This window comes from Montipora capricornis, chromosome 4 (assembly GCF_036669925.1).
Source record: "Montipora capricornis isolate CH-2021 chromosome 4, ASM3666992v2, whole genome shotgun sequence".
Classification (NCBI taxonomy): Eukaryota; Metazoa; Cnidaria; class Anthozoa; order Scleractinia; family Acroporidae; genus Montipora; species Montipora capricornis.
In genome coordinates, this window is record NC_090886.1 from 15,159,277 (window position 1) to 15,186,776 (window position 27,500).

Below are 27,500 nucleotides of genomic sequence, written 5' to 3' on the forward strand. Positions count from 1 at the left end.
AACACAAGTGAAATGCTCTGGATGCCATGTGCGGCCCAGTGCAGTACAAACCTGGCCAATGATTGGTTTGTTGCATGCTGCACATTCCCCCTTCTTTGTGGTACTGACGCCTTGTCTGGTCATATCAGACTGCAGGGAACCCAGCATAGAATCCAGCTGGCTAACCTTTCCAACACCTAAATTTCAAACAAGCACATCTTAGCCCAACAGTTTGTCAAAGCATTGATATGCACAATAAAAACAAAAGTTATTTCAAAGGACAGACTTCATTTCTTAGGGTTTCACCACCTTGTTTGGCAGAATGCTCAAGACTTCAAACATAACTACTTGTAAGTTCCCTATGATCACCAAGGCCACACAACACTTACAAAATTGGTACATTTTTTTACCTTTTCTTATGGCCATTCGTATTTTCTTGGATCACCAATGTTCGGAGTTCTACTACCCAAAAAGTTTAATGAAGGAGACATGACAGCAAAGCTTGTCGTTCAGTTCCGTAAAGTTGACCCTTAAGCGGACAATGCACCTTGCTGTGAGATCGTAACAAAGTTGCCTACGATTTTCATCTTTGTCAAGAAAGAGGAAATTCTGTAGGGTGAAGGGAATCCAGAATTCGGTTTTTTAGGCCAAGAGTTTAATGAAGTAGAAAGGCCAACAACACTTTTTGTTCAGTTCTGTAAAGTTGACCTTGAGCAGAATGTGCATTCAAAATGCTCAAGATTAAATCTACCAGGCACAGCAGTGTTACCTCCACCTGCAATAGGCTTTAGACTGCTGAAACAAGTGGTGCCACAGCGGACAGGAGAATGCACCTCGCAGTGAGATTGTAACCCAAGTCGCCTTTGATTTTCATCTTTTTCAAGAATGAAGAAATTCTGTAGGGTGATACGAATCCTTACTTGCACTTGGAGATTTAGGTTTGTTAGGCTTGGCGTAATCGCCACTAAGCCTGGCCTGTGCAGTGGTGGGTGCAGCTGTGACATTCACTTTAAAATCTGACAAGGATGCCATCAAGTCATCCAACTCCTTTGTGGCTGTTGATGCAGTGCGTGACTGCCGACTATCCACCTCCCTTGCCTGCTGGACATGACTTCGTAGAAGAGATGGAGACGTAACATGAGCCTTGGGACTGTCAGGTCCATTTCTTTCACCTCCACTGTACCGTGCTTCTGTGGAAAAAAAGAATGAATTAGCGTAAGATAACTCATTTCAAACAAGATATAAATAGTGAAACTATGTAGTAGAAATAACTTGAACAAAATCCAATTTCTCTTGGAGTTGACCCCACTTTTTCAGTCATTTACAATCACCTAATTCAAACTCGGTCAACTTGAACTCAATGTCAACTTGAACTAATTTTACTTTCCCTTGGCTCTAATTTACAATGACACAATGCAACTTGAACTTTAAGTAAAAACTATGACTGATAAATGTCAAAGTGTCAGAACATAGCTCATTGACAAGGCCCAACCGTGAATCTCAACTGATAAGAAGGCGATAACTTTACGAAAACATACTTGAAGAAGATAATTCTTTCTTGTATACAGTGCAAAAACATGTTTCAGTTTTAGTTTTCTGAGTATGTTATGTGGCAGCTCTTTGTACACAAGCCAAACTGGTCAATGAACATGGACAGTACTGCATTCTGTAACAGTCATTTCCTAAGAAGCAGTTGAATAAGGCTAGAGTGGTGTGCATGTATAGAAAACCAGTGACACTCAGTTGTGTACTATACATATTTAGTGGGGTCCTACACTAATACACAGTCACGATTCTCAAGTGATTTCATATTTCATAAAATAAACAAAATAGAAAACAAAACCACCAGATCGAAAAATGACCAAACGAGATTGTTGTTGCTGTAAAGAAGGTAGTCAACATTCCCAGCAAAAGAAGATAAACTTTTTACCTGGGCGAACATCATGAGCTGCTGGAGAAACAGGACCCTTAAAACTTGACAATCGACCATTTGAAGCTGACTTTGTAGATGGGGATGTTACACTCCCTCTAGGTGAATCTGAATTAAACTGTCTGCCTACGCATACAATAAAAGGCAGTCAAGCAAAGCATGTCACTTACAAATGCACCTTTACAGTGTGAATGAGATCAATAATAATTATTGCATTTATTTTCTACTACATGTAGGCTTGGTTTGTTCTCGGAGGGGACAGTTAACTTTGATTGACACAAGGGGGAGCGGGGCTAAAACAATAGCTTGTAACAATATGATTACAATAAAACTTATTCCCCACGGAAATTCCTCTTACAATAGCCAATTAAGCCACAAACAACGGTTAAACAGCAGGAACAATAATACAGTGGAACCCCACCTTACGAACACCCCCTTCTTTACGGCCCGAACAAAAGCCCACACATTCTCTTATCTGAAAACCCCATTAATCCGACCACTCCGTTATTACGACCAACGACCACCTTTTGGAGTCCTCAGTCCTTATTTTCCTTTAAAAAATTACCCTGTTAATACAACCAGTTAAATTGACCAGTACGTTGACTGGTTAAATTGACTGCAGTCTCATTGAAAAAATACTGTAGATGGCAATTTTGATCCACCAGTTTTCCTTGAACCTCCAGACAACTGGGAGGATATGTTCTTCTGTGAAGTTAAGTCGGACACACACTAAGCGACAAGTTGCTCCATGTGTACTACATTGTACTTGCAAAACAAGTCACTGTGACACGACACCTGTTCAATGCACACACAGTGATCTCGTATGAGGGGGAATGAAAACAAGTTTTCTAACTCTAACTCGAGGCACACACGGTGATCTTGTACAAGGGGGTATGTGAACTAGTTCTCTCACTCAACATGGCAGACCAAATATGACACTCTTTTATTGGTTCACTTTTCTTTTGTCGCCTCACCTTGTTGCTGAAAGTATACACACCGTGCGACCAACGCTGCTTTTGCTAATTTTGTCGCTGCGATCAGTTGCACGAATTCAAACTGGTTTGAATTTGTACAACTGATCACAGCGACAAAATTCTGTGGCAACGACAATGATTTTCACAAAATTAAGGGTGTCACATGAAGCGAATTGTTGCTGCGACTTGCAAATTATCGCCTAGTCTGTCTTGGTCTTAAAGCACGAACAAGGAGAGGAAACAAATAATGCTTGTGAAAGTGGGGTTTGTAAGGATGAAATCGATGTTCACCTCTGGCAAATGTTATGCGCAAAATAACTTCATCTATGGAAGTGACATCTCGCTTGCAAGATGTTTTAAATTTTCAAGATACAGAGGGCAATATGAAAACTGCTTACATCTCCCAAAAGTTATTATTGTGTTCAAAGTGATTGGCATAAGCAAAGACCAAGCCAATTGATGCTCACAGACTTTTTTCAAAACCGTTTGAACTTGCTAATATGTAACGTGCTGTAAGCTACAATATAATGAATGGCTCCTTTCAGATGAGGCCATATCCTGTTGAGAAACTGAAAGATGTCATTGTTTTTTCGCATTACATGTACTCGGTTTCGTTCAGTTACAATGATGGATTGTTTGATGGGGAGTTTCTTTGTTGAGTCAAATTAACCAAGATCTTGATTGCCGCAGGCAAAAGCTGTTTGAGTAATGGTAGCAGCAACGTACATGTGGAAAATTAAAAATTCTTCACAGAAAATAACATGAAAAATGATATTGATAATTTGTTTCCCCATTTACGTGTAAGTGGGTACTAAAAAAAATGTGGAACACAAGAAGATTTGAAAAGAAAATATGCACAAGATTAAATATAATAGGCCATTGCACTTTCAATACATTGATGGTTGAAAAGATCGCATGGTTTGAAACATTGCTGGTTCTATGTAAATTTCAGCTTGGATCAATATGTAACGGAATAAACCGAAACAACTGAACTTTCGAGTACCTGCTAATATTTAAGAATGAGATGTACTAGTTCCTTTTTGCCAAAAATGACTGTACTTTTGACAGGATGTTTTCAGCGTTTGATTGTATCATCAACTTCCGAAAACACAGCTGTTGATGTCTTCCACCATGACTAAACATCGCTTACGGATGAGGATCATTTTTGACGCTAACAAAAACCACCAGCTACACGAAACCTAATCATGCATGAAATAATAAATTTGCGATCGTGGACATTACAATTTCACCCAAAACTGAATACGCGCAGAAATTATGGACACGAATTACCGATCGCGAATTAGGTAAACGAACTTTCCTGTAAATTTTAGTCAACAAGTATCCATAATATCGATGAATGGAGAGAAAAATACAACATATTTTCCTTCCTCCAATATTTTCTCTTGGAGTCTAAAATAATATAATATTCGCAGTTGTTGTTTTAAGTACCGGGAAGTTTCAAAAAAGCCAAAAAAAATTAGCTTTGAAAGCATAGAAGAGATGAATCTTGATGGATAGACGCGAACCAACACGGCCTAATTTACTGCGATGAGTCGTTCAGCCCTATATACCATACCAGTAAATAATAAAATTGTACCGCCCCAAACTACAGGTTCGGAAAAAAATATCACAATTGTGAAAATTACTGAAATTAGAATACAATGTTTCATCTTGTACTGCGAAAACGTCTTCCGATTCCAAACAATTGCAACTCTAGATTTACAGATATGCAGTTGAAGAGGGGTTTTTTTTTAACCAAAGAACAGAACATTACCTGGTGAATCCGAGGGATAATGGAGAGGGCTACTCAAATTCTCAAGCAAGCTGTCTAACTCCGAAAGGTTTTGCCCCAAACTTGACGAAGGAACAGGAGGAGGAAACAAAGCATCGTCCTTCGAGTTCGTTACGTGAGGATCAAGTGCCTCAAAAGCAGGCGGAGGTGGCAAAGGGGGAGGCATATCATCCGGCGATTCTCTGCCATTCACGATTGGCCTTCCTCTTAGTTCAGATGGCGATGTGGAGATGTTAGGACTCGTAGCTTGAAGATCCGCCAACAAAGCATCTAAAAATTCAATATTTCTTTTCAGTTTCTCTTCGATCGAGGGGTTTCTCGTCTTTCCTGGCATTTTTCAAAGTGAGGATTTGCTATCCGCACGGGGTTGTCGATTTTATGAAGTTCGTGATTTTCAAAACTACAAACTATGTTTAGACATCCAGTCAACTCCAGGTCATTGAATTACCGCGTGCATTGTGAATGACAGGCGAAAATACGCTTTGAGCTCATCATACAGCTCACCAAAGCACAATAAAATGACACAAAGCGACATAAATTATTCACGAGTACGTTGTCATGTGTTTTGGAACACTGAAGTTCCGATACGGTGTCAAATCCACGCGTGTCCTGCCCCAAACAAATGTAAAGACCAACCACAATATACATGCAATAAATTACAGAATCCAGATAAGCAGCATTCGCAAAGACCACGGTAACTACACATATGCTGTACTTCTAATAAATCTCAAACTCCACAAACTCGCAATGGAATCTACTGTGATATTTTGACAACGACATGGAAGAGATAGGAATGCAGATATCAAAGCTCGTTGCATGCGATAACAATGCTAGATTCCAAAAATTATTTTAACAAAGCAAACTCAGAAATTAAACGAGACAAAATAAAGTAAATTTTTTGCAGACCCTGGTTGCGAATAATTATGTTAGAAACTTTGACAGATAGGATGGTTTTTGTACGCACAGCTGCGTTCTAAAGCATCGTGGCAGAGCATTATATTCCCTCAGTCGTCGTGAACTCTTAAACGTTGCTACCCTCACTTTTCAAATAAAAATTCCTACACTGATCATGAAGTGAATTCAAGAGCTTGCTAACCTTGCTAATAAAGATCAGAATCTCCAATAAAAAACAGTTTGGAATACAAAGACTTGCTTCAATGATCGTTAGAACCATAAACAGATTACAGATCCAAAAAGGCCAATTAATAAGGAGTTAAAAGGGAACCAGGCCGAACAATTTAAACATAAGCTTACCTAAGTCGTCCATCTAGCAAATTCGTCACTAGTCTTCAAATACAGCCTTTATGAATTCTTAAAAATACATGCGAACACGAACAAACTAAAAACAAGGATGGAAACCCTCACAGAAATTTCCACATTTTAATCGCTGCAGCGTCAGAAGTCATCGGATTGCGTCGGATGTTCTCGTAATACTTCTGTCAATCACCCGAAGAAGCCCCGCAAATAGTTGGCATTCAAAAGTGCATTCCATAGTCAAATATGGAAAACACCGGAAGTTGGGAGTGCCGATGGTGACGTCACTTGTTTAGCTGCACATTTCTACACGGAAGTGAAGACAAAATTTTCGGTGAGAATGTTTTCGACAAATGGTACTGAATGTTCTGTACTTAGAAAAAGAAAATGGGAATGTGCCGTATCATTTGCCAGAAAAACGGGTTGTTTCGGTTGAAAAACAAATGAAATGGTCTATTTCCTCGGGCACTTGTATAAATTGTGGACAAATAGTACAGAAATTTTCGGGCATTCCGGTCAAATCGAGAAAAAAGGGAATACCTCGAAAGGTATTACCCTTTTTCCGAAAACATTCCAACGGGATGAACCGTTCCATTTGAATTCTCTCCGGAATTTCCGAAAATTCCATTCAAATGTAAGCGCTCATGTCTCAAGTAAATGTCCAATCGGAAGTTTGTTCCATCGAGGATGGCTGGAAATTTCATCGCCAGGTCCCCCTTTCTACGTTGTGGCTTCTTGCCACGGTCGGGGACCAAAGAAGGAAGTGAAATTGACGTCCAAAACGAAGCGTCCCTTTAAAGTCTAAGCATTTGCTACCCAATAATTGTGAGGGTTAGCGATATGGGTGAGTTTAGCTGCTTCTCTTTAGTTGAGGACCGGAGTGTGAATATTTATTTTTATTTTTATTATTATTACATACAACAACAACCTGTAAACATTACTCTTTGTGCTTTCAAATATTTAGAAAGTAGAAAAATTTAGGAGAAAAAGAGAAGAAAGCAGTCTAGGTAAAAGAACAATATGTAAAGAGGAAAACTACAGACTTTAACCTCAGTTGGAAATTTAATTTTTAATCTTGCTAATTAAGGTTACAATCTATAAACTTGCATTTTGAGGCAACGGCAAGAACAGCCTTCTGTCGCTCGTGAGGTTGCTGTATTAAATTTTTAAGAACAAGAGAGAGGCGTTTCATCCTCGAACATCCTCTATTCAACAAAATCTTGTTAAACGCTACTTCACAATCAGAGGTCCACATTCTCTGGAGGGGAAGGGTAGGGGGGATTTTGAGCCAGTTTCATAAACTTGGTGGTGGGGGTCGGGTAATTTTTGGATTTGCATGCACTTTCAGGGAGGGGTACATTTTTAATCTGCCTTTACGGTTGGTTAAAAAAATCACCTCTCCCCCAGCAATAAGTCTCCTGTTTAGATGACACCGTGTCGATTTCAAACCACTGCCAAAACTGAAGCGTTTTCAAAGCGATGCGGTTTCGTCTGTTACTATTTTGGTGCGGAAGTTGCATGGTTCAATTTAGCACGTAGTGCAGCGCTCGCTTATATCATCACAACTTGGACTTTCTAGCGAAAACGGTGCAATGTAAACACTTCCAAACCGCATCGATTTTGACACGGTTTTGAAGTCATGAAACCCTGTTGATATGAAACTACGTTCGTGTAAATGCTGCCTCAAGGAGAAGGGCGGTCACACCAAAACGTAACCTGCGATCAGGCTCTATTTTTAATTAGTTTCGCGTGGTGCGTACTCAAACTGTGGAGTTTTAGCGAGCGACAACATAAGAGAACGTGTGGGTGAAGCATAAAATGGGCCTGATCGCAGGTTACTGCAGACTAGAGATAAAATATGGTGTTATTTAGGCCTAATTAGGCTAACCAGATTTATATTCAGGCTAACCAAATTTTAATTTCACAGGTCTGCACAGTCTGCAGTCTGCGTTTTTCACGTGGCCCAGGAGAAGGGCCACTACCGGTATGTGATTGGGCGGTCACGAGTTTACCAATACAGGAACAACCCGAACCGTTTACCAATCCTGACAGTCAAATTAGGCCTAAGGTTAGCTTTCATGACTGTTTAGGATTCTTTCTGTATTGGTAATATTTGTTTATTTTTGCTACTTTTGTATGTTCAGTGTGTCCTGTTGTGCTTGATTTTAATTATTATCTTAATTTTTAATTCCATCAGATTTTGCCGCTCTTGTATTCTATTTATAGTCACAAGTTAGGGAGGGAGCTCATAGTAATACGCCCTATATGGTTTCTTTTGAGCTTCCTTGCCAGGGAAAAAAATCTCGTTTATTTTGTGAAATAAATGTTAGTTCAAATCCTTTAATATAACTTTATAAATTATATATTTATAATATTGCTTTAGTTATGGAGTTAATGGGCCCTTTGCAAGAGAGTGATGACATGGTACAAATCCGCCATACTGGGACGCAAATGACGCAAATTGCGCACTGGGACATCTAAACAAAGCTAGTTAATCTAAATTTTCTTTGTTTTAGATGTCCCAGTTGGCAATTTGCGTCCCAGTATGGCAGTTTTTGTACCATGTGATCACTATCCTGCAAAGGGCCCATTGCCCAAAAACATAGATCGCTATTCAGTTTCATGCCTCTCGCGAAGCAATCATCAGGCGCCTGTTCAAAAATAATGAACTCAATCTTAGATATTTGAAAATTAGAAACAATGCACCTTGCTTGTGAACATGATGCAGGTCTGTTATCAGGTGTTTATAGTGTTCAGTAGGATTTTTTGGAATGCCTGCAACTCATATATCAGTTTCTATTATTCAGTGTTGCCATTTCTGGCTTGCATATTATAAATTACTTCTTCCATAGGCCATGTAATATTCTATTTATTACATAAACACCAATGAAATACTAATTTAAAATCATTTCACAAAAGGTATCGAAAGGTGCAATTTTTATATGTAACCATAGCAACAGTGATCTTTCCACATGTGAAGATATCATGTTTTTGCGCAAAAGCACATGTGGTATTTCATTGGGACATTTAATACTAAACAACGAAACTGCTAAACGGTGAAACGAAGCACCAAAACATCATGTATGACCCCACAATACATTGAATACTAACTGACAAGGTTGGATTTGAGATTAAATACCGTTGTAGGCCTAATTAGGCTTAAAACTTGATTACTCCTAATTCATTGAGATTAAGATTAGGATTCAGATTAAGACTGAGATTAGGAGCAATAACTTTTTAGGCCTAATTAGGCCTAAAACAATGTTTAATCTCAAATCCAACCTTTGTCGGTTAGTATTCAATGTATGGTTGGGTCATACATGGTGTTTTGGTGCTTCCTTTCGCCGTTTCGCTGTTTTGTTGTTTCGCTGATTCGGTGATTCGCTGTTTCGTTGTTTAGTAATGTCCGTATTTCATTGGTGTTTATATGATAAAGTGACTTTATTTATCCCTGTACCCTGCTAGAAACATACCCTTCTGTTAAAATGATTGGGAAACAGAGAAATTTACTCTGAGACAAAAGGCATGAAATGTGGGAGGAAGAGAAAAAAACATCTTCCCATTGGTTATGTATTCTACAGAACCTTGGTCAATTGAATTAAAAAAAAGAAAGTAGGAAGGAGGCAAATGTTCACAAGGTATCAATAACAATAATATAAGATTGCAGGTAACAACTGTGACACCTGTCCCATTCATGGTAGAGTAAAATATTAATTATGATGATGGGGAGGATGATGATCACTGTGACCAGGCACTAGTGGCTCAGTTGGTTGAGCACCAGGCTGCCATGCAAGAGGTTGTGAGTTCAACTCCAGCTGGACCAACACTCAGCGTCTTTAAATAACTGAGTCTGAGAAAGTGCTTCCTTTGTAATAACATCTGCAAATTTTTAGTCTCTCTAGTCTTCTCGGATAAGGACGATAAACCGTATGCCGTAGCCTTTGAGCAGGCCTCTTAGACAGCATGAGGGATGAAGAGGAGAAGCCTCTCCTCTTCCACCCCTCAGGACACCTGAGAGGCCTGCTTGCAGGCTACACAGGCCCCGTCTCACAACCCTTTAAACAATGTTCACAACCCTGTGGGATGTAAAAGAATCCACAGTCTATTTACAAAGAGTAGGGGATGGAGTTCTCGGCCGGTATTGTGGTCTGTCCTCTGTGATGTATCATGATTGGGATGGTAAACGCTGGGAGATACTAGCTTCACCAAGCTACTCTAAATTCTGAGGGTAAGTAAAGATATGATAAAATATATGACAAGGCATTGAGGCAAAGGATGATGATGATGAAAGTGCTGAACTCTTCTCTACCCACATGTATTTACAATAAAGTCAAACATGTCTGGAACAGCAATGTTTTACTATCAACCATTTTTGATTACTTTACATGGATACTCAACACACTGTTATATTATTCATTTGGGTTCACCTTAGCAGTGAATAAATAGAGCAAAATATGGAAAAATAGTTTGTTGACATTGGAAAATGTCCTTTGCAGAGTTATGTTTAAATAATATTCAATTTCATATTGCTGTAACCAATAACAACTCTCATAAAACTGAAAATAAAATAAACTTGTATGACTCATATCCACATGTAAGCAGCTTTAGTATGAACACAATTTGGACTCCTTAAGTTAATAATTTAGCATGGCATGAAATAAGATTGTGCCATGCAGCAATGCAAAAATGAAATGGGCAGTAAAGTTAATAAGTAAAAATTAATGTTACAATAACTTAATTTAAGAATAAAGAAAGAGAAAAAACCCGTATCACTGCAAACAACACCTTATTCTTGTTGGTAAAACTGATTTTTCGTTGCACCATTGACATATCACATTCTGATGAGCATTTATGAGGTTGGGGGGGGGGGGGGGGACCAACATAAAAGCCAAATGGGAAAGCAGAGCAAAAAGCAAAATTATAAGTTTCTGTGAGGGTTATGGCACAGATATATATTTATTATTATGAGATTATTTTCCGGCAGATTAATGAAGACCAAGGGGATGACCATTTTATGCTGAAGGTCCCAATGGTTTCCTCTTTTTTTTTTCACCTTAAGCCTCAAATAAAAAAAATAAAATTAGAGAAAATGAGATGTTAGAATGAAAATGTTGACTTTTGTTCCTGGAATACTTGTTCCTGGACAGTAATAATAATTCTTGACTTTCTGTGAACAGAACAACCTGCAAGGAGTTGGTAATCAAACTCTGCAGACTGACATAATAATAATAATACTAATGATGATATGCAGCCCTAAAGCTTTACCATGCAGCAAAATATACACAGGAGCTTGTCCAGAGGTAAAGTTACATCAACATAATTAGCTTTAATAGACTTTGAAACAAGTGGGCAAGGAGGCAGTGTCTCCCAGTGGCTAGGGCACTTGCCTTGAGGTCTGGGGATCCCAGGTTCAGGACACATTCTGGCTACTCGTTGAATTTTTGTTCCTTGGTAGGTAGTCCCTCGTTCAACTTCTAAGCTGCACTTGTAAATAGCCAACTGGTTTGCCTCTGGCAGTTGGGATTCTTAACAGTTGTTGTTGTTGTTACTTTCTTACATTTTAGTAATCGTGCTTCATTGGCCCTGAAAAGCCCCTATGCGGAGTAGTCAATTAAAAGTAAGTAGTATGTATGAATGTACCAGTATGTATGTATATATAATTATGTATGTATGCATGTACAGGCCCAGGGTGAGAAAGAAACAAGTTTATGAGTTACACTAAGTGTTTGAATGCAAATTCCCAGATGTAGTGACAGTTGACAGGTACATGTTGCATTACAACCAAAATATCATTAAATAAATTACTATTATAAGGTTTGGATTCCCCAGTCTACTTTTGACAAATAATAGTACCATATTTTCCAAAAAATAACATTTTAAATCACTAGCATTTAAATTAAATACAAATACTATGCACATAATGCCGTAGATTGGACAACCTCTGCAATTTCTTACAATAAATCTTTTATGGGACAATATATCATTAATTTTTTTTGTTTCAAATAGTATATATTTTAAATTATTAGTAGTTTGACACATGACTTAACATCTTATCTTAAGAACTTTTAAAAAACACCTTACGTAAAATGACCAGTATGAGCAATCCACAGAAATAGATTTTGTGGCTCACTGATCCTCCACAGTGCAGATTGCTTTGAAAATGTATAGTACCAAGTACTTTAGCCCTTTTAGTATTCCATCACAATACAACCACTAGCCTTCAAAAAGGTAATTTGTCATTCAAAAGAAGTTTGGGTTTGTTTGCTCTCTGATGGTCTGGTGATACTTGAGAGAAAATAAAGCACAAAACTCTATGAGCAAAGGTTACCCATCCTTACGACAGGGGGTCTGAGGATTCCATGAAGCATGATGCAAAAGCAAACATGTACATACTGTCAATAAATCCCAAACAGCAAGCTTCACTTCTATTCCATACAAATAGACCTTGTGACATAATTACCTCAATCTTTCCTTATTCCTTCCTGTGCACTACAGGCTTCAGTTGTTCAAAAGGTGGATAATGCTATTCACCGGATAAATCACTATCCAGTGCATAAACACTAGCGAAACCAATTGAGTTATCCAGTGGATAGTGATTTATTCAGTGGATAGCACTATCCACCCTTCAAAAAACTGGGGCCTGATCTTTCTCAACTCCCTTTCTACACCAACAACAAACAATTTACCGTAATTATTTCAGACTTGTAAACATTTTCCAAGATCACATTGGTGATGGACAAATGTCCCACTTCTTGAGCTGCATAAATTTTCTTTTTGGATGGGCCAGGAACTAAATAGTGGCAGATTTGTGTAATAAATACATTATAATAGACCTTATCGAAAAAATCATGAACACTGTTTTCAAACTGAATGGAATGCGAATTAACATCCTAAAAAAGCTACAGAGCTGCACTGAAAAGACTCATGAGGGGTGGGTGGGAGGGGTAGGTCAGGCAATGGTGGATGGCAAAAAACAAACCAAGCCACCAACAAGCCATGCGACCTGAAGAACCCCCACACACTGGACCCCATCCTCCCAGCTGTGTGTGAGAAAAATATTTTCCATTTTATTCATTCCTCAATCAGTGGGAAAACTCACTTATTGTTATTTTCATGAGGAAGATTCATTTATGACTGTAACATAGGAATACTTGAGTTTTCACTCTGTTCGCTTGGTTGTGGATTATTATCATCAGGCCCATCAATATTCTGAGAGTACAATTTGTCGTCCTCCCTTATACCATGCCGTGTCAGCATGTGTTTCTTCAGGTTGTGACCAATAATGAACTTGCTGCCACAAAGGTGGCACTGGTATGGACGTTCGCCTGTGTGGCAGCGAACGTGTGCCTTCAGCACATTTGACCGTGCAAACGTCTTTCCACAGTAAACGCATTTAAAGGGTTTCACCTTCTGGTGAATTGCCAGGTGCTGGTTTAGGTTACCACTCAAGTTGAAGCCCCACCCACATATCTTACAGATGTATGGTCGATCACCAGTGTGAGAACGTTTGTGTCGTGTCACTGAAAGAGCAGAGTCAAATTGTTTGTGGCAGATATCACAGCTATGTTCTTTACCATCTTCATACCTATCATTACAATTATGATGGTGAGAGCTGTCTGATTGCTCTGTATGGTCTGGAGATGCACCAACAACTTCTACAACATGTGGCATCAATGGTGATACCTGATGAACAGGAACAGAATTGGAATGAACCTCTGGAGAACTTGTTGGCATGATAACTGAATAACCCTCTGAATGAATGTGGTGCCTTGCATCCTGATGTTCTGCATTATCTCCCTGCGGAGAAATACTGACTTTCTTCATTTTCGGCACAGGAGAGGAATCATTTGCAGTTTCAAAGACTTCACTAGGGTCTGTTTTAATCTGAACAGTGCTCTGCAATAACACTATTGGGGTTGAGTCATTTGAACATTCCATTTTTTCTGCGGACTTTTGTAATCTATCAATCCTGACACTGTGTGTTCCGTGACTCATAGCTGCTTGGTCACGTGGAGGACTGCTATCACCATTTACAAAGTTTGAATCAGAGTCATTTTCTCCCCCACTAGTCTCTCTTGAATCACTGTGGATGTCAATAATGACTGGGTGTTCTTCACTGACAGCCGGACTGGAGTCATTTGTTGAGCAAGTTTCCAGAGTAGGACAGTTAGAATAGCCAGCTGAATCATCAACTGAGAAAGGACCTACCACATTTCTGTCACAGTTTTCTCGTCTGTGCTGTACTGATATGTTTATTTCCTCTGCAATTCTGTTGCTACCGTTTTCTGTGCTATCACACACACCTGGAGAATCAACAGACTCTGTGGAAGCCACAGGCTCACTGGTAACACCATAACCCACTGTGTTACTTGTGGAAGCTGAATCTAACACTTGGGCAGTTCCTTCCCTCTCTATACTCCTTCTGTGAACAAGGTACTTACCAGCAAGATCAGCAAAGCCAAAATCGGCACTTGAGTTCGGCAGAACTCTATGGGGAAAGGCATATTTGCGAGAGGTTTTCTTGCGACGAGACGATAATGAAACACCTGAATGGGAGGAGAAGAAGCCATTGTTGCTTCTGGCCAACAGCAGAGACGAGCTGCTACCTGTTTTTCTCTGATTTGCCAAGTTTTTAGGATTACCTTCAGGTGAAACATTTATTGTTAAAGGGATTGCATGGCTGGCAATTTTCTCCCTCTGTAAAATGGCATCAGAGGCCTCTGGTGTAACCTCTTCTTGCACTTTGGACTGAGGGAATCTTGAACATACCAACTTGGGCAGCTCTCTGATTTCTTCTCCATTACCATTGGTTAGGTTGGAATAATTCTCTAAGGAAGGTTCTGGAATAGATTGAAAAACCAATTTGTTGTATATGACAGATGACAGATGAGGTTACTTTAATTTACACATAAATGGCCAAAAATTCTACCAAAGTATTGGACAGGTACATAAAATACAATTTATAAGCTAATCAATAAATTTTTCTAACTTCCTTTCAACTGAAACCAACATTGTCTGCAGAAGTCCAAATGCAAAAATTACCTAGGTTCAACAGTATTACAATAGAGATAACAATGAAATAACAAAAATTTGCTTTTTATCAACTGTGTTTAGTATGGGTAATCACATGATTTCAAGTGCAATTTGGAATAAATAAGCAAAAACAATTTTTTTCAAAGACAATGAAAATTGTAGTATTTGAAAAAAATTACAAGTGCTTATTTATTCCAAATTGCACAAGAAAAATCATGTGACTTAACTATAAAACATTGCGACAGGACAAAAGTTAAAACCATTATGGTTAAAAACTCTAAAAAACTGTTAAAAACTTAAAAAAGCGATGACATTTCGACGTTTACTTAATGTCATTTTCAAGTCAAAATGAATAAGAGAAAATGTAGATCGAAGTTTGACTGCTTAATATTTGAGATGTTGTTTATTGAGGAGCTAAAACCTGGGCTAAATACCCAGAAGGACTCCGTTCATGCTAAATTGTTTACGTGACACTGCGTGAAAATATTTTCTCACATTTAATAGTGCTTGATTTTATTCTCTAAGGATTTGTTTTGTATATTTATATTCAATTAACTTTTTTTTATTCATTTTGACTTGAAAATGACGTTAAGAAAACGTCAAAACTTCATCGCTTTTTACAGTTTTCAAAAGTTTTAAATAGTTTTTTAGAGTTTTTAACCGTGATGGTTTTAACTTTTGTCCTATTGCAATGTTTTATAGTTAAGTTATTGACAAAACCTATTCTTTTATGTAAAAATCATGTGGTTACTTCTTAATCCATTGACTCCCGGGGGTTCCCAGCCAGTTTAGGTGTCAAAGGGTTAACAATACACATGAAAAAATTCAAGATGGTTAAGCAGAGGAAACACACGTGTATCATGCAATCAGGGAAACATTGCACCATAAACTGCACCATCCAGGGCATGCACTTGATTTGAAAACAAAAGATTTGATTGGTTCTGTCCAAACCCCATTGTTTATTAGCCAATCATAATCCAGAATTTCTTGTAATTTGCACCTGTATTGCACTTTTTGGACTGCTGTATTACACTTTTTGCACTGTTACACTTGAACTGTGGGAGGCGCGGTGGCCTCATGGTTAGTGCGCTTGACTCCGCGTAGAGTGGTCCAGGTTTGGGTCCTGGCCGGAGACATTGTTGTGTTCTTGGGCAAGACACTTTACTCTCACGGTGCCTCTCTCCACCCAGGTGTATAAAAGGGTAGTGGCTAGGGAAAACCCTGCGATGGACTGGCAATTCCCATCCGGGGGGAATAGAAATACTCCTAGTCACTTCATGCTACAGAAACCGGAGATAAGCGCTGGCCTGATGGGCCTTAGACTAGGCTCATAGCAGACTTTACCTACACTTGAACTGCACTGCTCTCAGCCAATCAGAATTGAGTAATTTTTTCATGTATATTAAAGGTACATGTAAATTTGCTCCAAACTAATTTGCTAACACTCGAAAAATTAGCTCAACAAATCTTTCTTATGATGGTTAATTTACCTATTTCAGCTCCACCACGCAGAAAACAAACATGAAAAAACAACAAGGTTTATTTTGGCTGTTTGGCCGAGCACCAGGACCTATAACAGTAAGTTATACTTATACCACAAAATTCTATTACACCCAAGAGCGCTACTAATAACACAAAGCAGAGCTGAGCAACAAAAATGTTTCTGTCAGACAGAGGCCAGAAAAAGCCTGTCAGAAAAATAAGCAGAAGTTTGGGTAGGAACCATGTCTCACGCTTGAAAAGAAGCCTAACCTACGAGGCCTTGCAGTTAAAAACATCCCTACACATGTTAGCTGAAGTCAAGGTCATGGATGAGAACGAAGAAACAGCACACTTCAAAATGTGTGTACAAACCAAAATAAAAATAATGCAAGCTAACAAGGTGTTGGCCTAGAATGACTTCCTGCGTGATAGACATCTCTTACATGTATAGAGGCCTCACTTCTACCCATGGTGCACTTCGCCTGAACTAAAGCCAGTCCCCACTGCTCTGATGCTACAGATATATTTCATTTCTGGTTTACTTCGTAGACTCACACAACAGAAATTCCATTTATCCACATGTTTGATGCAACAAAAATTTTCAGTTTCACTGCCCACAATTTCTTCAAAAACTAACCCCTTCATTAACAATGAAATAATTGTTTTGTTCATTGCTATTTGGCAATTAAAGCCATGGCCAGGTGTAACAGAACATAACTTTTTGCCCAAGATCCAAGTCAAAATAATTATATACAAAATAATTAATAGCAAAAGCAACAAAGGATCCTTGAAGATATCTGCTACACTGTACTTGTTGATTTCTTTATGTTCCTTGTTGTTTTGACCATAAAAGGTCTTCTTTATTTGTCATGATCCTTAAATTAAAAGGTTTCCATAAGGGTTCTTCATTGTCTTTACAACATACACGCTTCCTTTTCTTTACTTTATTGTAAGAATAAATTATTATCTTACGTATATATATGTTATATCTTAAGGTGTATTATCATAATTATGGCCCGTATGGCCCTACGCATACTTTCATTGTAAATTTATTGGCCAGGAAAATCCCCATATGTGGACTGTATACATTGGCGCAAGCAAGGCCAGAAAAAGCCGTATGACCCTGCTAGGAACATGTACTGCTCCGTGCTAGTGATTTTAGAGGATTTCGTCACTTTTAAACATCCAAGTTATTTACTGCCAGAAAAGCAAATGCAAACAACATATTAGATAAATTCTCTGTTCAAATTTCAGTTACTTATTTTGTGCAAACTTCATAATTATTCATAAGCATAAGTGCTCATGAATAGTGTAAAGAGCCCATAATGATAAAATGCTTATTGACTGAGTTTAGGTTGGGGAAAAATATTTTCCCATCCGGCCCTTCCACTCAGTCAATAAGTACATAAGAATTTACATGAGTTACCATGTGTTATGATTTCATATTTGGCTTCTTCAAGGGCAGACTGATCTAATGTCAGAAGACAGGGTAATGGGTCATCAGTTTCTGGTCTCAATGCTATCACAGTCCCCTTGTTTCTGGGATCAGCTTGATAAAGCAGTTTAATGACACTCAAAGTTGTGCCTTGTTGAACTCTGAGGACAGGTTGACCATTCTTGAAAAGTAACACCTGTGAAAAATATCATACTGTAAATCATGTTCAGTTACAAGAAAGGTGGCATGATGTGGCCATATTTTCAAATTCAAACATTATTACACCTACAACAACAACTACATTGTATCTCTATTTCATATCCACATTTGGGGACAGGAAAGTTTTACAATTATGATAATGGCAAAACAAGAGATAAAGAAAATGAAGTTACAGAAGATGACATACTGTACTGTTATCAGGGGGTGTCTTGGAACTAAATGAACGAAATGTTTTTGTGTTACACGTAGCTCCTTGCTATTAAATGATAATTATTTTTAACACAGCAGGAAAGATAAATAAACGAAAATTAGAAAACACACATGCAGTCAGTCACACACAATACACTACTAGAGGAAGAACAAAATAATAAAGGCACTCAGTAATAATTTTCAAATTCCTTTTTCAATTAAGGTATCATTTTAGAAACCATGTGAATGAGAAAATTCTAAGGCACTTTAGAAATTTATAGACTTTGCAAGGCTGCTGCCTAAAAAAAATTCCCGAGAACCCTTCGGGCTTCCAACATTAAAAGTTAGTAGCCCCAGTCAAGAGCCCAGAATTAATTAATTCCAGCTGGGATCAAATTTACAAGAGATTGAGGATGAATTAAGTAAGGCACCTGTTCGGGCTACTTGTTCAGAAATTCGGTCGCCCACGCTCGCAAATAAGGCGCCCCAGGCGACCGGGTGACCGTTAGGCAGCAGCCTTGCCCTGATTACATTAGTGAGCTACTCTGGTTAGGTAAAAGAACTCAGGTCATGTATTAGGATCTTCAAATAAAATATTGCTTGAGGCAGTCCTTGCAGCACACAAGCAAGGAATGTACAAGCCCTCAGAACAGAACCAAGCCCACGTCAGGCAGGTTTTTCTAATAATACTACCCCAGAGGTCTTAAGCCATTCATTGCTCTGGCACCCTTGGATGTCCCCTGTTGACAAGTAAAATCATCTGGTATTAGACAGAGTAAAATCTGCCTGGTTAAGTCCCAGTCCATGGGCTAAGAGAAGCAAGATTGCTACCAACCATTTTCCTGTCTTGCACCAAACCTCTAAAATTAGTTATTATCAAGAGGACACCAAACAAACGGGTCCCTTTGTGAAAATAGCCTGAGTTTGCTTGTGGCAAATTCAAACCGAGTTGGTATTCCTGGTAAATGTATGTTTGCTAGGTTTTGCTGTGCATGTTTTCTAGGTTTTTAAAAAATGCTTCATGACTTTGTTGTCGACTCTTAAGATCTTGCTATGCCACAGAAAATACATCTTGAACATATTTACTCAGTTTCCCAAGGCTAGAGGTCATTTCACTATGGGAAATCACTTGCATGTTGCGCTTTCCCTCCTGCGAGTAACACTAGTAGATTTCACTCAAGCACATGACGATTTTACTTATCACAGGCCAATGCTTCAGGGGTGAACAGGTAGAACAGAAAAATTGCTTTTGTAAATTATACCACTGGGGTTCTAGTTTGTTTGATAGCAATGATTCCTGTTACGACAATGAACTGTTGGCCTTGTCTGTTTCAAACTACGTGGATTGCTGACACCCACTGAAAAAGCAATATCTGATGGGTAAAAGCCATTGAAATCAACAGAATTATTTTCTGGAAAGAATTCTATTGAGCCAGCAGTGCGATCCACCCTATGAATAACTGGGATCAGACATTTGCTGGCTGTTGAGAAGTCGTCTTGTTTACTGGTTAGCAAAATAATTATAATTTGAATAACAACAGAAATTTGACAACAACTTGTACAAAGCAACATCTCTACAAAAGTATCATCCCCCACCTAAATACGTGCTGATACAACAAGAAACCAACATATTAAACCATTTTTCCTGTGAAAAAAAACATTTCTAAAAACTTTATCAATTTTCTGTTCAAGAAAAACGTAGGTGTAGTTATTAATGTGTTACTGTAAGAGCAATATCACTGAATTATATGTTCATTTTGTGGGATATTAAAATTTTATCAAGTCATAACCCAAAAGACTTTCTCATGGTTTACACGTTCTAACTTGCAATTACAAGTTTGACTTTTTCCTGTTCTCTTTATAAGGATTGTTTCATTCTTTCATCGTAAAAGGAAGTAAAAAATGCCCGCTTTACTGCCTCGTAATAAAATTTACTCAAAATTTGGAGAGACTGGGAAATTTTCTTTACTCAAATCACTCAAAACGATAAAGAGATGGTATTTTGGGTACAAACTGAATCTGAAACAAGCCAAGCTGTTACTCCCGAACAAAGGAGTCCACAGTGACATCGATCTCGTGCCACACAGGGAAGTAATCAAACTTTTGTAAAACAACAAAAACACTGGTTAGAAATTCGTCAAAATCGCCAGAAATCGAAACGCAGTGAAAACTTGAAGACTTTTTGTGGGACGAAAACAAGCTAAAACAAAACGTGCAGACACACGCGATTAATGGCAAAAACGATTTACGCGTTTTCAGCTCGTCAATGAAAAACGTGACTGCTGTCATAAAAATTGGTAAATGGAAGCATAGGCGTGTTTCGATCCTCTGGGAAAACCTTGATGGTAAAGACACAAAGGGAAAATATCTTTTGTAAAATATTAGCAAAATCGTGACTTTTTACCTCATTTTGTCGGACTTGAATACGTGCTGACTCCGACGCCATGTTGGAATATAAAACTGAACAAAACATTTCCCATAATTCAACATGATGACGTCCTACCTTTTTTCCCGGTCTTTTTTGTAAAGCCAAAACATTCTAAGCAGGGAGAGGTAAGCGAAAAAAATAAGCTTGAAATTTTCAGAAAACTAAAAGAAACTAAGAGACAAAATTTTGAAGATTTCAAAAACTTGATTTTATGCGAAATAATTTTAAAATTACCAATAATTTTTTTCTGAAACCCCATGAAATGAATGAATTAAAAAAGTAATTACTGACTCTACCCCAGTGAGGGAGAAGTAAAGGCTTCCTCGTCACCAAAAAAATCATGTCCTTCTTTTCGGAAGCAAGTCACCGGTTTTTGCCAATTCCAGAAGACGGGAGAATCGATACTGAGCCATTTTTAGATGCGGCAAGCCAAGTAGTGCCTTTTTTTGGTGAGTCAAGCGTCTTTTTAAATTAAAATGGCATACATCTTCGTCATGCTGCTTAAGCTTATATTGCTCTATCGAACTTTATTGATTTGGGAATCTGGCAATATATGTTTCAAGGTTTCAAATTAACTTATAAGTACACTATACTTTGTTTAGAGATGAAAACGAAATTTAATCCAATCTTTATTTTCGTCAGATTTATTTTCGTTAGATTCATTTTTCGCTCGTTTTATTTATTTGTTTATTTCATTATTTTGTTCGAATTTTATATGCACCATTGGAGTTATTGGTAGCTAGACATTACAGATTTGCCTAAAAAGACCAGCCCAGCCCAATGCAGATTATAGGACGTTTTCAACCAACCTCTAGAGACACCAATAAGAAATGTACGACTTCTGGTTGACGAATAAAAGAAGCTAATGAGAGATCTTTTGTTTTCGTCCGCCAACATGGCGGCGATAACGTCTGATGTCTGTCTGATGTCTGTTCAAAGGCTGCAATGACACTTTTTTTACAAAATACCTCTTGAAGGAAGATCAAAGGTCATTGTTTTCCCATGCATGTACCTAAATCTCCTTTTTGTGCTTGGCAGATGTTTTGGGGCCAACAGCATTTGCACCTGTTAAATCAGACATCAATGGCAATATTAAGGTACTTTACTCTTTGTTATATATTGTTATTACTTAAGCGAGGTTCTCAAGTAGTGCTAGCACGATACAACCATAATCAAAAGCATTTAAACACAAGCAGAAGAGATTCATGTCAAGTGAAAAAGGTGTCTAGTCTTCTAGCACTGGAGCACTAATTGGGGACACTGTAAACTGAAATCAACAAATTAACGCAAATCAAATCAAATGTTGGTGAAATTAAGTGAAAACGAGCCATGACACAAGCACAAGCACACAACGCACAGACAAAGAAGCACTAGTTTCGTGTTCTTTCTTACAACACAGCACTGCGAGTGGAGTCTGGAATGGGTCATGTTCATTGGATGAACATAACAGTTTGGGTTGTGCTTGCGTTTTGTCCCGTTTTCACACAACACAAGCATAAGCGCAAGCACAAGGAAAAAGAAGAATTTTTATCCTTGAGCTTATGCTTGCATCAGGCCCTTTTTCATGGTGAAATAATCATTCTTGTGCTTGCATTTATGTTTGTGCTTGAGCTTGGGTCTCAAGTGAAAACCTGGCTTTACTGTTTTATTGCCATTGTTTAATATTCCCAGACAAAGGATGAGTATACAGAAGGTTCACTGATATTCAAAATGCAGGTTTCAAAAGCAATACACTTTTTTGTTCTAGCATCTTTCAAAAAGTGATTTGAAAAAGTTGTCAGGAATTTGGTGATCCCTGACCTGTAATGAAAACCCTCAGGGAATTTGAGTGGTGTGCAACACTGGGTTTTGCTAAAAGCAGGCCCGCGGCCCACGGCATGCTACGGCCCAGTGGCCCAGTCCTGATTTTCCACAGCTTTTTTGTCCAGCGGTAAATCCACACCCATGCACAGATCTGCATCGGGTTTGGGCATGCAAAATGTCTGTTTACAGAACCCGATAGAGAGGAAGTCCATTCTCAAACGATGTAAGTTATTTTCTAACCACAGTTAGAAATTGAATATTTCATAACCTAAATAATGAGATATGTGAACTGCGTATTGTCACTGAGTTGCATTTGTCAGTTTATAAGGCAATCACATTCTCACTTTGTAATCAGATGATCTTGCGGTAATTCTGTGCAATGACAGGCAACAGTTATGCACGGCGGAAGATTTGCGTTTGCTTGCTATATTTGTGTAACTCTGAAAAAAAAAGATTCACAGTTCACATATCTCATAACTTATGATATTTTCACTTTCAAAGTATGGTTTGAAAATAACTTACATCATTCGATAATGAAAGTCCTCTATTGTGCTATCGGTTTCTCTAAGGAGATGAATGAACAGAGAATGAAAACGTTTTTATCTGAACAACATGCAACAAACAGAAACAAGGATTCAAATGATTAAATGGTAAACAACTTCAAACTCACCGTCTTCCATTTTGCGCGCCCAAACCCAATGCAGATCTGTGCATGCGCGTGGACTTACCTCTGGACAAAAAAACTGTGGAAAATCAGGACTGGGCCTCCGGGCCGTAGTGAACCGTGGGCCGTGGGCTGCTGGGCCGCTGGCCTGCTTTTAGTAAAACCCTGTTACACTTGCTGGGCTTTTCTGTATCTTTTGACAACTCACAAATTTTACAGAACAGCTCGACAACTCCCATCATTAGAGGAAGGAAGGTGCGTCACAACTGCATCATAAATGATGGTTTGAAATCCTTTTCAAGGTGGGAAGCCCTATGAGAAGTTTCCACCAACTGTGATGATATGTTGCTTAGAAAATCAAGATACTGTGAATAATAATAACTTCATTTTTCTATGTTGTAGTTAAAAATTTTCCTTGGTCAAAAATTTTCTCAGACTAGTTTGTTTTTTACCTTCCTTTGTTTCAGACTATGATGATGTCTATAAGACAAAGGAAAGTAATAGACAAACTTGCCCGCAAAATTTTTAACCAAGAAAATTTGTAAATGTGATGGATGATGGATTAAGAACCTTTGCTGATCAACAGCATCAGGAACTTATTTTTTTGTGTCACCCAAGGACAGAGAAAAATCTCTGACTGGGGTGGATATCGATTGCCACCCAGGGTGGGAACTGTGTGATACCCAAACACTTCCAAGTTAAATTGTGTTTTGTGGGTACTGTAATTGTCATCAGGGCTGTCTGAGTGAGTGAGTGATTTCAGGCCTGCAGCGCGTGCATGAATTCCGAAACTAATTTATGATTTTCTTGAATTTCAACAATAAAATATTAATGATGTCCATGCTACCATTTGCGCTCATCCGTAAAGTGTGACGAATTTTGCGCGAAGTTTTACTTTTCAAATGTTAATGGTTTGTCCGGTTATGTGTCACTTTTGACAAATGAAATGTTGGCAATTATGTCATGAAATTGACAATGTTTTTGGCGACATACCAAGCAGGTTTTGTTCACGTACTCTTGAAGTTTTCAGGTTTTCCTTGACAGCGAAGGTATTTATGAATCTGCCTTGAAGTCTTGAACAGTTGTAAACATCTATCTCCAGTGAGTTTCTATGCACGATATATCGAATTTGATATACTTTACCAAAATTGTTGTGTTGAATGACAATCTCACATGCCTCAGAATTGCAGTTTTTTCCTCAAAATGTATCGAAGGAACGGATATTTCTCGATTACAATAGGTAAAGCTATAATTGTTCGATGGATCATCACCTAGTGTGAAACCCAAACCTGTTGAAAGGACTGATCCATGTAGCACTACTTCAGATCATCCGAAGGCCCAGGCTTGTGTGAAAAGTGACTTTCTTTGCAACGATAATGAACAGCAAGAAACTGGAAAGACTGAAGAAAAAAGGCTTCGTGTGATGAAAAAACTTCACTTGAAAGGTACATCATTCCTGAGAAGTGAAGAAAGATTAGAACAGAAAAAATATGTGATCAGCTACTACAAGAAAAAAATACAAAATCTGTTACCCTTCAAGGATGGATGCAAATAGTAGTAGTTTGCACAAGTATTCTGTTTGCAGCCGACATGTCGCCTTTTCTTTTTCTTTGCAAGAGCAATGGTCGACGGTCAAAAATGGCGTTAACATTGGTGACATTTTTACGTAGAGTGCTTGTGGGCTTTGTGAATCAACACCCGCTTAGCCTAACTGCACTGTTTGGGGATTCTATTGCTGTTCCTCCCAATGCAGAAATAAAAGATTTGAGAAAAGCCTTTAACAACCAAATACAAAAAAGAAGCCAAGCTAAACAGAAAGAGGTTTTAAAAAAGATCAGATTTCTGTGTCACAGGAATTTTGCGGTGGTCTCCCATCCAAGCACTAACTCCACCCAAATGGGCTTAACTTCTGTGGAAACTTGCATCAAATTATACATAATTGGTTATGTAAATGTTAAGGTGTTCAGACAACAAACTAAATCATGAAAGAAAAATAATTACAAATAAAGTCGCATTATCAGGCCAAGAGTCTGTGAACCTCGTGAGTCAATGGGCTTAACTTAGTGGATACTATTTCATCAATTTGTATGTAGATTAGGTACTGGTAGATAGATTTTATTGAAAAACAATACATGGCAGCCAAGGGCTGAATTGCGTACCATTAAAATGTAAATAATAATAAAATGTAATCGGTTAATGTAAATGCTAATGCAAAAACGACAGCAACATGGGACAACAAAATATATCGTAGAAAAATAATTAAAATTAGAAGGGGTAATCAGGCCTCAGAGGCTTTGTGAGTCAACACTGGCTTAGTAACAGCACTGTTTAGGGACTCCATCACCAGGGGGGGAGTTGCCAGGAGATTTCTCGACAGTTATTCTCCCAACTCCCCCTCTTGTTTAGATGAGGATATGGAGACACGGAAAACGCCCTCTATTGTTTAAGCACGCAATGCGTGCCTATTTTTAATTCTTGCCAACAAAATCATTACAGTAGCCAAAGTGTTATTGCCTTTTTTTGTTTTATTAAGAAACTTAGAGAGAAATATGCTCAGGATTTAGAAAAATTCAAAACATTGCAAGATCTTGTGGAAAGTGAAATGCAGGCTGGAACAACTCTTGAAAAGAATTCAGCAACAGATGCCTTGCTTTGGCTCAAAAGGTTTGTGTTACAGTAATTTTTTCTCTTTTACATTTTGAATAAAATTTGAGGAAATGTATCAAGTTCAGATAGGTATTATTATAACCAGATAAGAACAGACCAAAATTAGCAGTTGGTCTAAAACACTGGTCAGTGTACAATGTCATTGTGCCCATCATTATCATCATGGAAGTCACATCGCTTGGGATGAGGACGGTTTGTGGTTTGCATAGCCCGGGTGACGTAGATGGAGGTGTGCAGCAAGCCCGGCCTTGTTCACACAGGGTCTTGAACAGAGATGACACACTAATCCTGTTAAGGCTGTGTTAAGGGAATCTCTTCTGCAGAGCCTGCTCTGAATAATGCATTTGGAATGCTCTGTTTCAAAGTGTTGGATGCCACCAGGGATACTCCTACGCCATAAAAGACGATCATATGCTATAAGTTCCCAAGTCTCTAGGTCGATTGCACAATCTTTAATCATTGTGCTACGGATAAGTAAACAACACTGGTCAAAAGTGTCTCCTATCCCTAATCACTCTACAAAAATGTTGTTTCGGGTCCCAGGAAAACATTTGGCATTGTTATTCATCAGTACCAGTGGAGTAGAGATTTCTAGTTTTGACCTGTGGAATTTGCCAGTGTGGCCCAGTGGTTTGGGTGCTTGCCTTGAGATGCAGACATTCCAGGGTCAAGACCCGCTCTCACCACTTGTTGAATTTGTTCCTGGTAATCCCTGGCTCAACTTCCCAGCTGCACTTGTAAATAGCCAACTGGTTTGCCTCCGGCCAGTTGGGATTCTCAACAGTTGTTGTTGTTGTTCTGTTCTGGCGTTTCATTAATTGTTTCATTGGCCCTGAAAAGCCTCTATGGGAAGCGGTCAATTAAGTATGTATTGTATTGTATGTGACGTGTGTTTTGGACCTGCCTCAAAATTAGTGGGACTAGAGTTCCCCAGAGTTTTTGGTGAATGTGATCTACGCATGCCTCTCAAATCAAAATTATGTACATTTTCTTTCCCTGCTAGTCTTTAATCCCAGGCCTTACATTTCCTCTTACAGTTTAGCTCCACCATCAATGTGAGAGAAACTGCAACTCAAAACTATGTTCATATCCTGGCATCCAGTGTTTTTCCTTTATACATTGCAGAGCTTTACAGTTTATCATTGTTTTTCTGGAGGAAGTTCTTACAGGAGAAGAGGATCTTGTGAAATGTGCCAAAAAAGCTTATGAATACTCATTAAAGAAATTTCATGGCTGGATTGTACAAGGAATCTTCTCTGTGAGTGTTTTATGTTTTTCTTTTCGTAGGTGTGACATTTCTCAATTACAGTGTAAACACCCATAGCTTTTATTTCAAACTTGACGGTGTGAGACAGGAATTTGGGGGAGGCCATTATTAATTTTGGTCCAAGTGCAGTTTTCTCTGCAGCTCAGTTCAAACGTCGAACTTTAAATGTGTTCAAATGTAAAGAACCTAATTCATTCAATAAAGTACATGAAAAGACCGACATTTGAATCAAAGTTCGACCCATGTAATTTGGGTCGACCCAAGAATTAAGTTTGAGTGGGAAAATCGACTGCAGAGTGACTTCGATTCAAACGTTGAACTTCTCATGTGCCGAATAAAATGCATGCATTTGTCTCATTTATTTATTTGATTAGTGATAAGTCC

General features: G+C 38.4%; 3 protein-coding genes across 8 annotated transcripts in view; 1 reads left to right on the forward strand and 2 right to left on the reverse strand.

Moving 5' to 3' along the window:
* LOC138045636 (leupaxin-like) overlaps positions 1-6,082 on the reverse strand; it is a 9,405-nt gene extending 3,323 nt beyond the window's left edge. Inside the window, exons 1-5 of one of the 2 annotated variants that reach the window (XM_068892202.1) lie at positions 5,930-6,082; positions 4,658-4,945; positions 1,910-2,035; positions 900-1,169; positions 1-176 (exon numbers count right to left, since the gene is read on the reverse strand). The exon at positions 1-176 is cut by the window's left edge and continues 123 nt beyond it. In XM_068892202.1, coding sequence (XP_068748303.1) covers positions 1-176; positions 900-1,169; positions 1,910-2,035; positions 4,658-4,945; positions 5,930-5,942 — 873 coding nt within the window. In that variant the 5' untranslated portion in view covers positions 5,943-6,082. Of the gene's footprint in view, positions 177-899; positions 1,170-1,909; positions 2,036-4,657; positions 5,130-5,929 lie in introns of those variants that run through there. The other variant, XM_068892201.1, reaches the window with a different exon arrangement.
* Positions 6,083-6,247: 165 nt separating this feature from the next.
* Positions 6,248-27,500, forward strand: part of LOC138045641 (glycolipid transfer protein-like) — a 22,117-nt gene continuing 864 nt past the window's right edge. Inside the window, exons 1-7 of one of the 4 annotated variants that reach the window (XM_068892210.1) lie at positions 6,248-6,263; positions 7,857-7,997; positions 11,494-11,546; positions 16,462-16,540; positions 21,754-21,812; positions 25,716-25,846; positions 26,975-27,107. In XM_068892210.1, coding sequence (XP_068748311.1) covers positions 11,526-11,546; positions 16,462-16,540; positions 21,754-21,812; positions 25,716-25,846; positions 26,975-27,107 — 423 coding nt within the window. In that variant the 5' untranslated portion in view covers positions 6,248-6,263; positions 7,857-7,997; positions 11,494-11,525. Of the gene's footprint in view, positions 6,264-6,591; positions 6,774-7,856; positions 7,998-11,493; positions 11,547-16,461; positions 16,541-21,004; positions 21,165-21,753; positions 21,813-25,715; positions 25,847-26,974; positions 27,108-27,500 lie in introns of those variants that run through there. The other 3 variants (XM_068892211.1, XM_068892212.1, XM_068892209.1) reach the window with 3 other exon arrangements.
* On the reverse strand, positions 10,271-20,848 carry LOC138045638 (uncharacterized). 2 transcript variants are annotated; one of them, XM_068892204.1, is made up of 4 exons: positions 20,692-20,848; positions 17,871-18,075; positions 14,572-14,769; positions 10,271-14,475 (listed from the first exon to the last, which is right to left on the reverse strand). In XM_068892204.1, the coding sequence occupies exons 1-4, from the start codon at positions 20,758-20,760 to the stop codon at positions 13,058-13,060; spliced, it is 1,890 nt and encodes a 629-aa protein (XP_068748305.1). In that variant the 5' UTR covers positions 20,761-20,848; the 3' UTR covers positions 10,271-13,057. The 2 variants fall into 2 exon arrangements, with proteins under 2 accessions (XP_068748305.1, XP_068748304.1); XM_068892203.1 differs by having other exon boundaries at positions 10,271-14,769.

What these genes read in the sequence shown, in the direction of transcription:
- LOC138045638 (XM_068892203.1), bottom strand. Translation starts at nt 20,760, where the DNA reads ATGTTTTGTTCAGTTTTATATTCCAACATGGCGTCGGAGTCAGCACGT. An exon ending in TTCAAGTCCGACAAAATGAG is followed by an intron (nt 18,076 to 20,691) that starts GTAAAAAGTCAC and finishes TATTTTTCACAG; the next exon opens with GTGTTACTTTTCAAGAATGG. An exon ending in ATATGAAATCATAACACATG is followed by an intron (nt 14,770 to 17,870) that starts GTAACTCATGTA and finishes AATCTATTCCAG; the next exon opens with AACCTTCCTTAGAGAATTAT.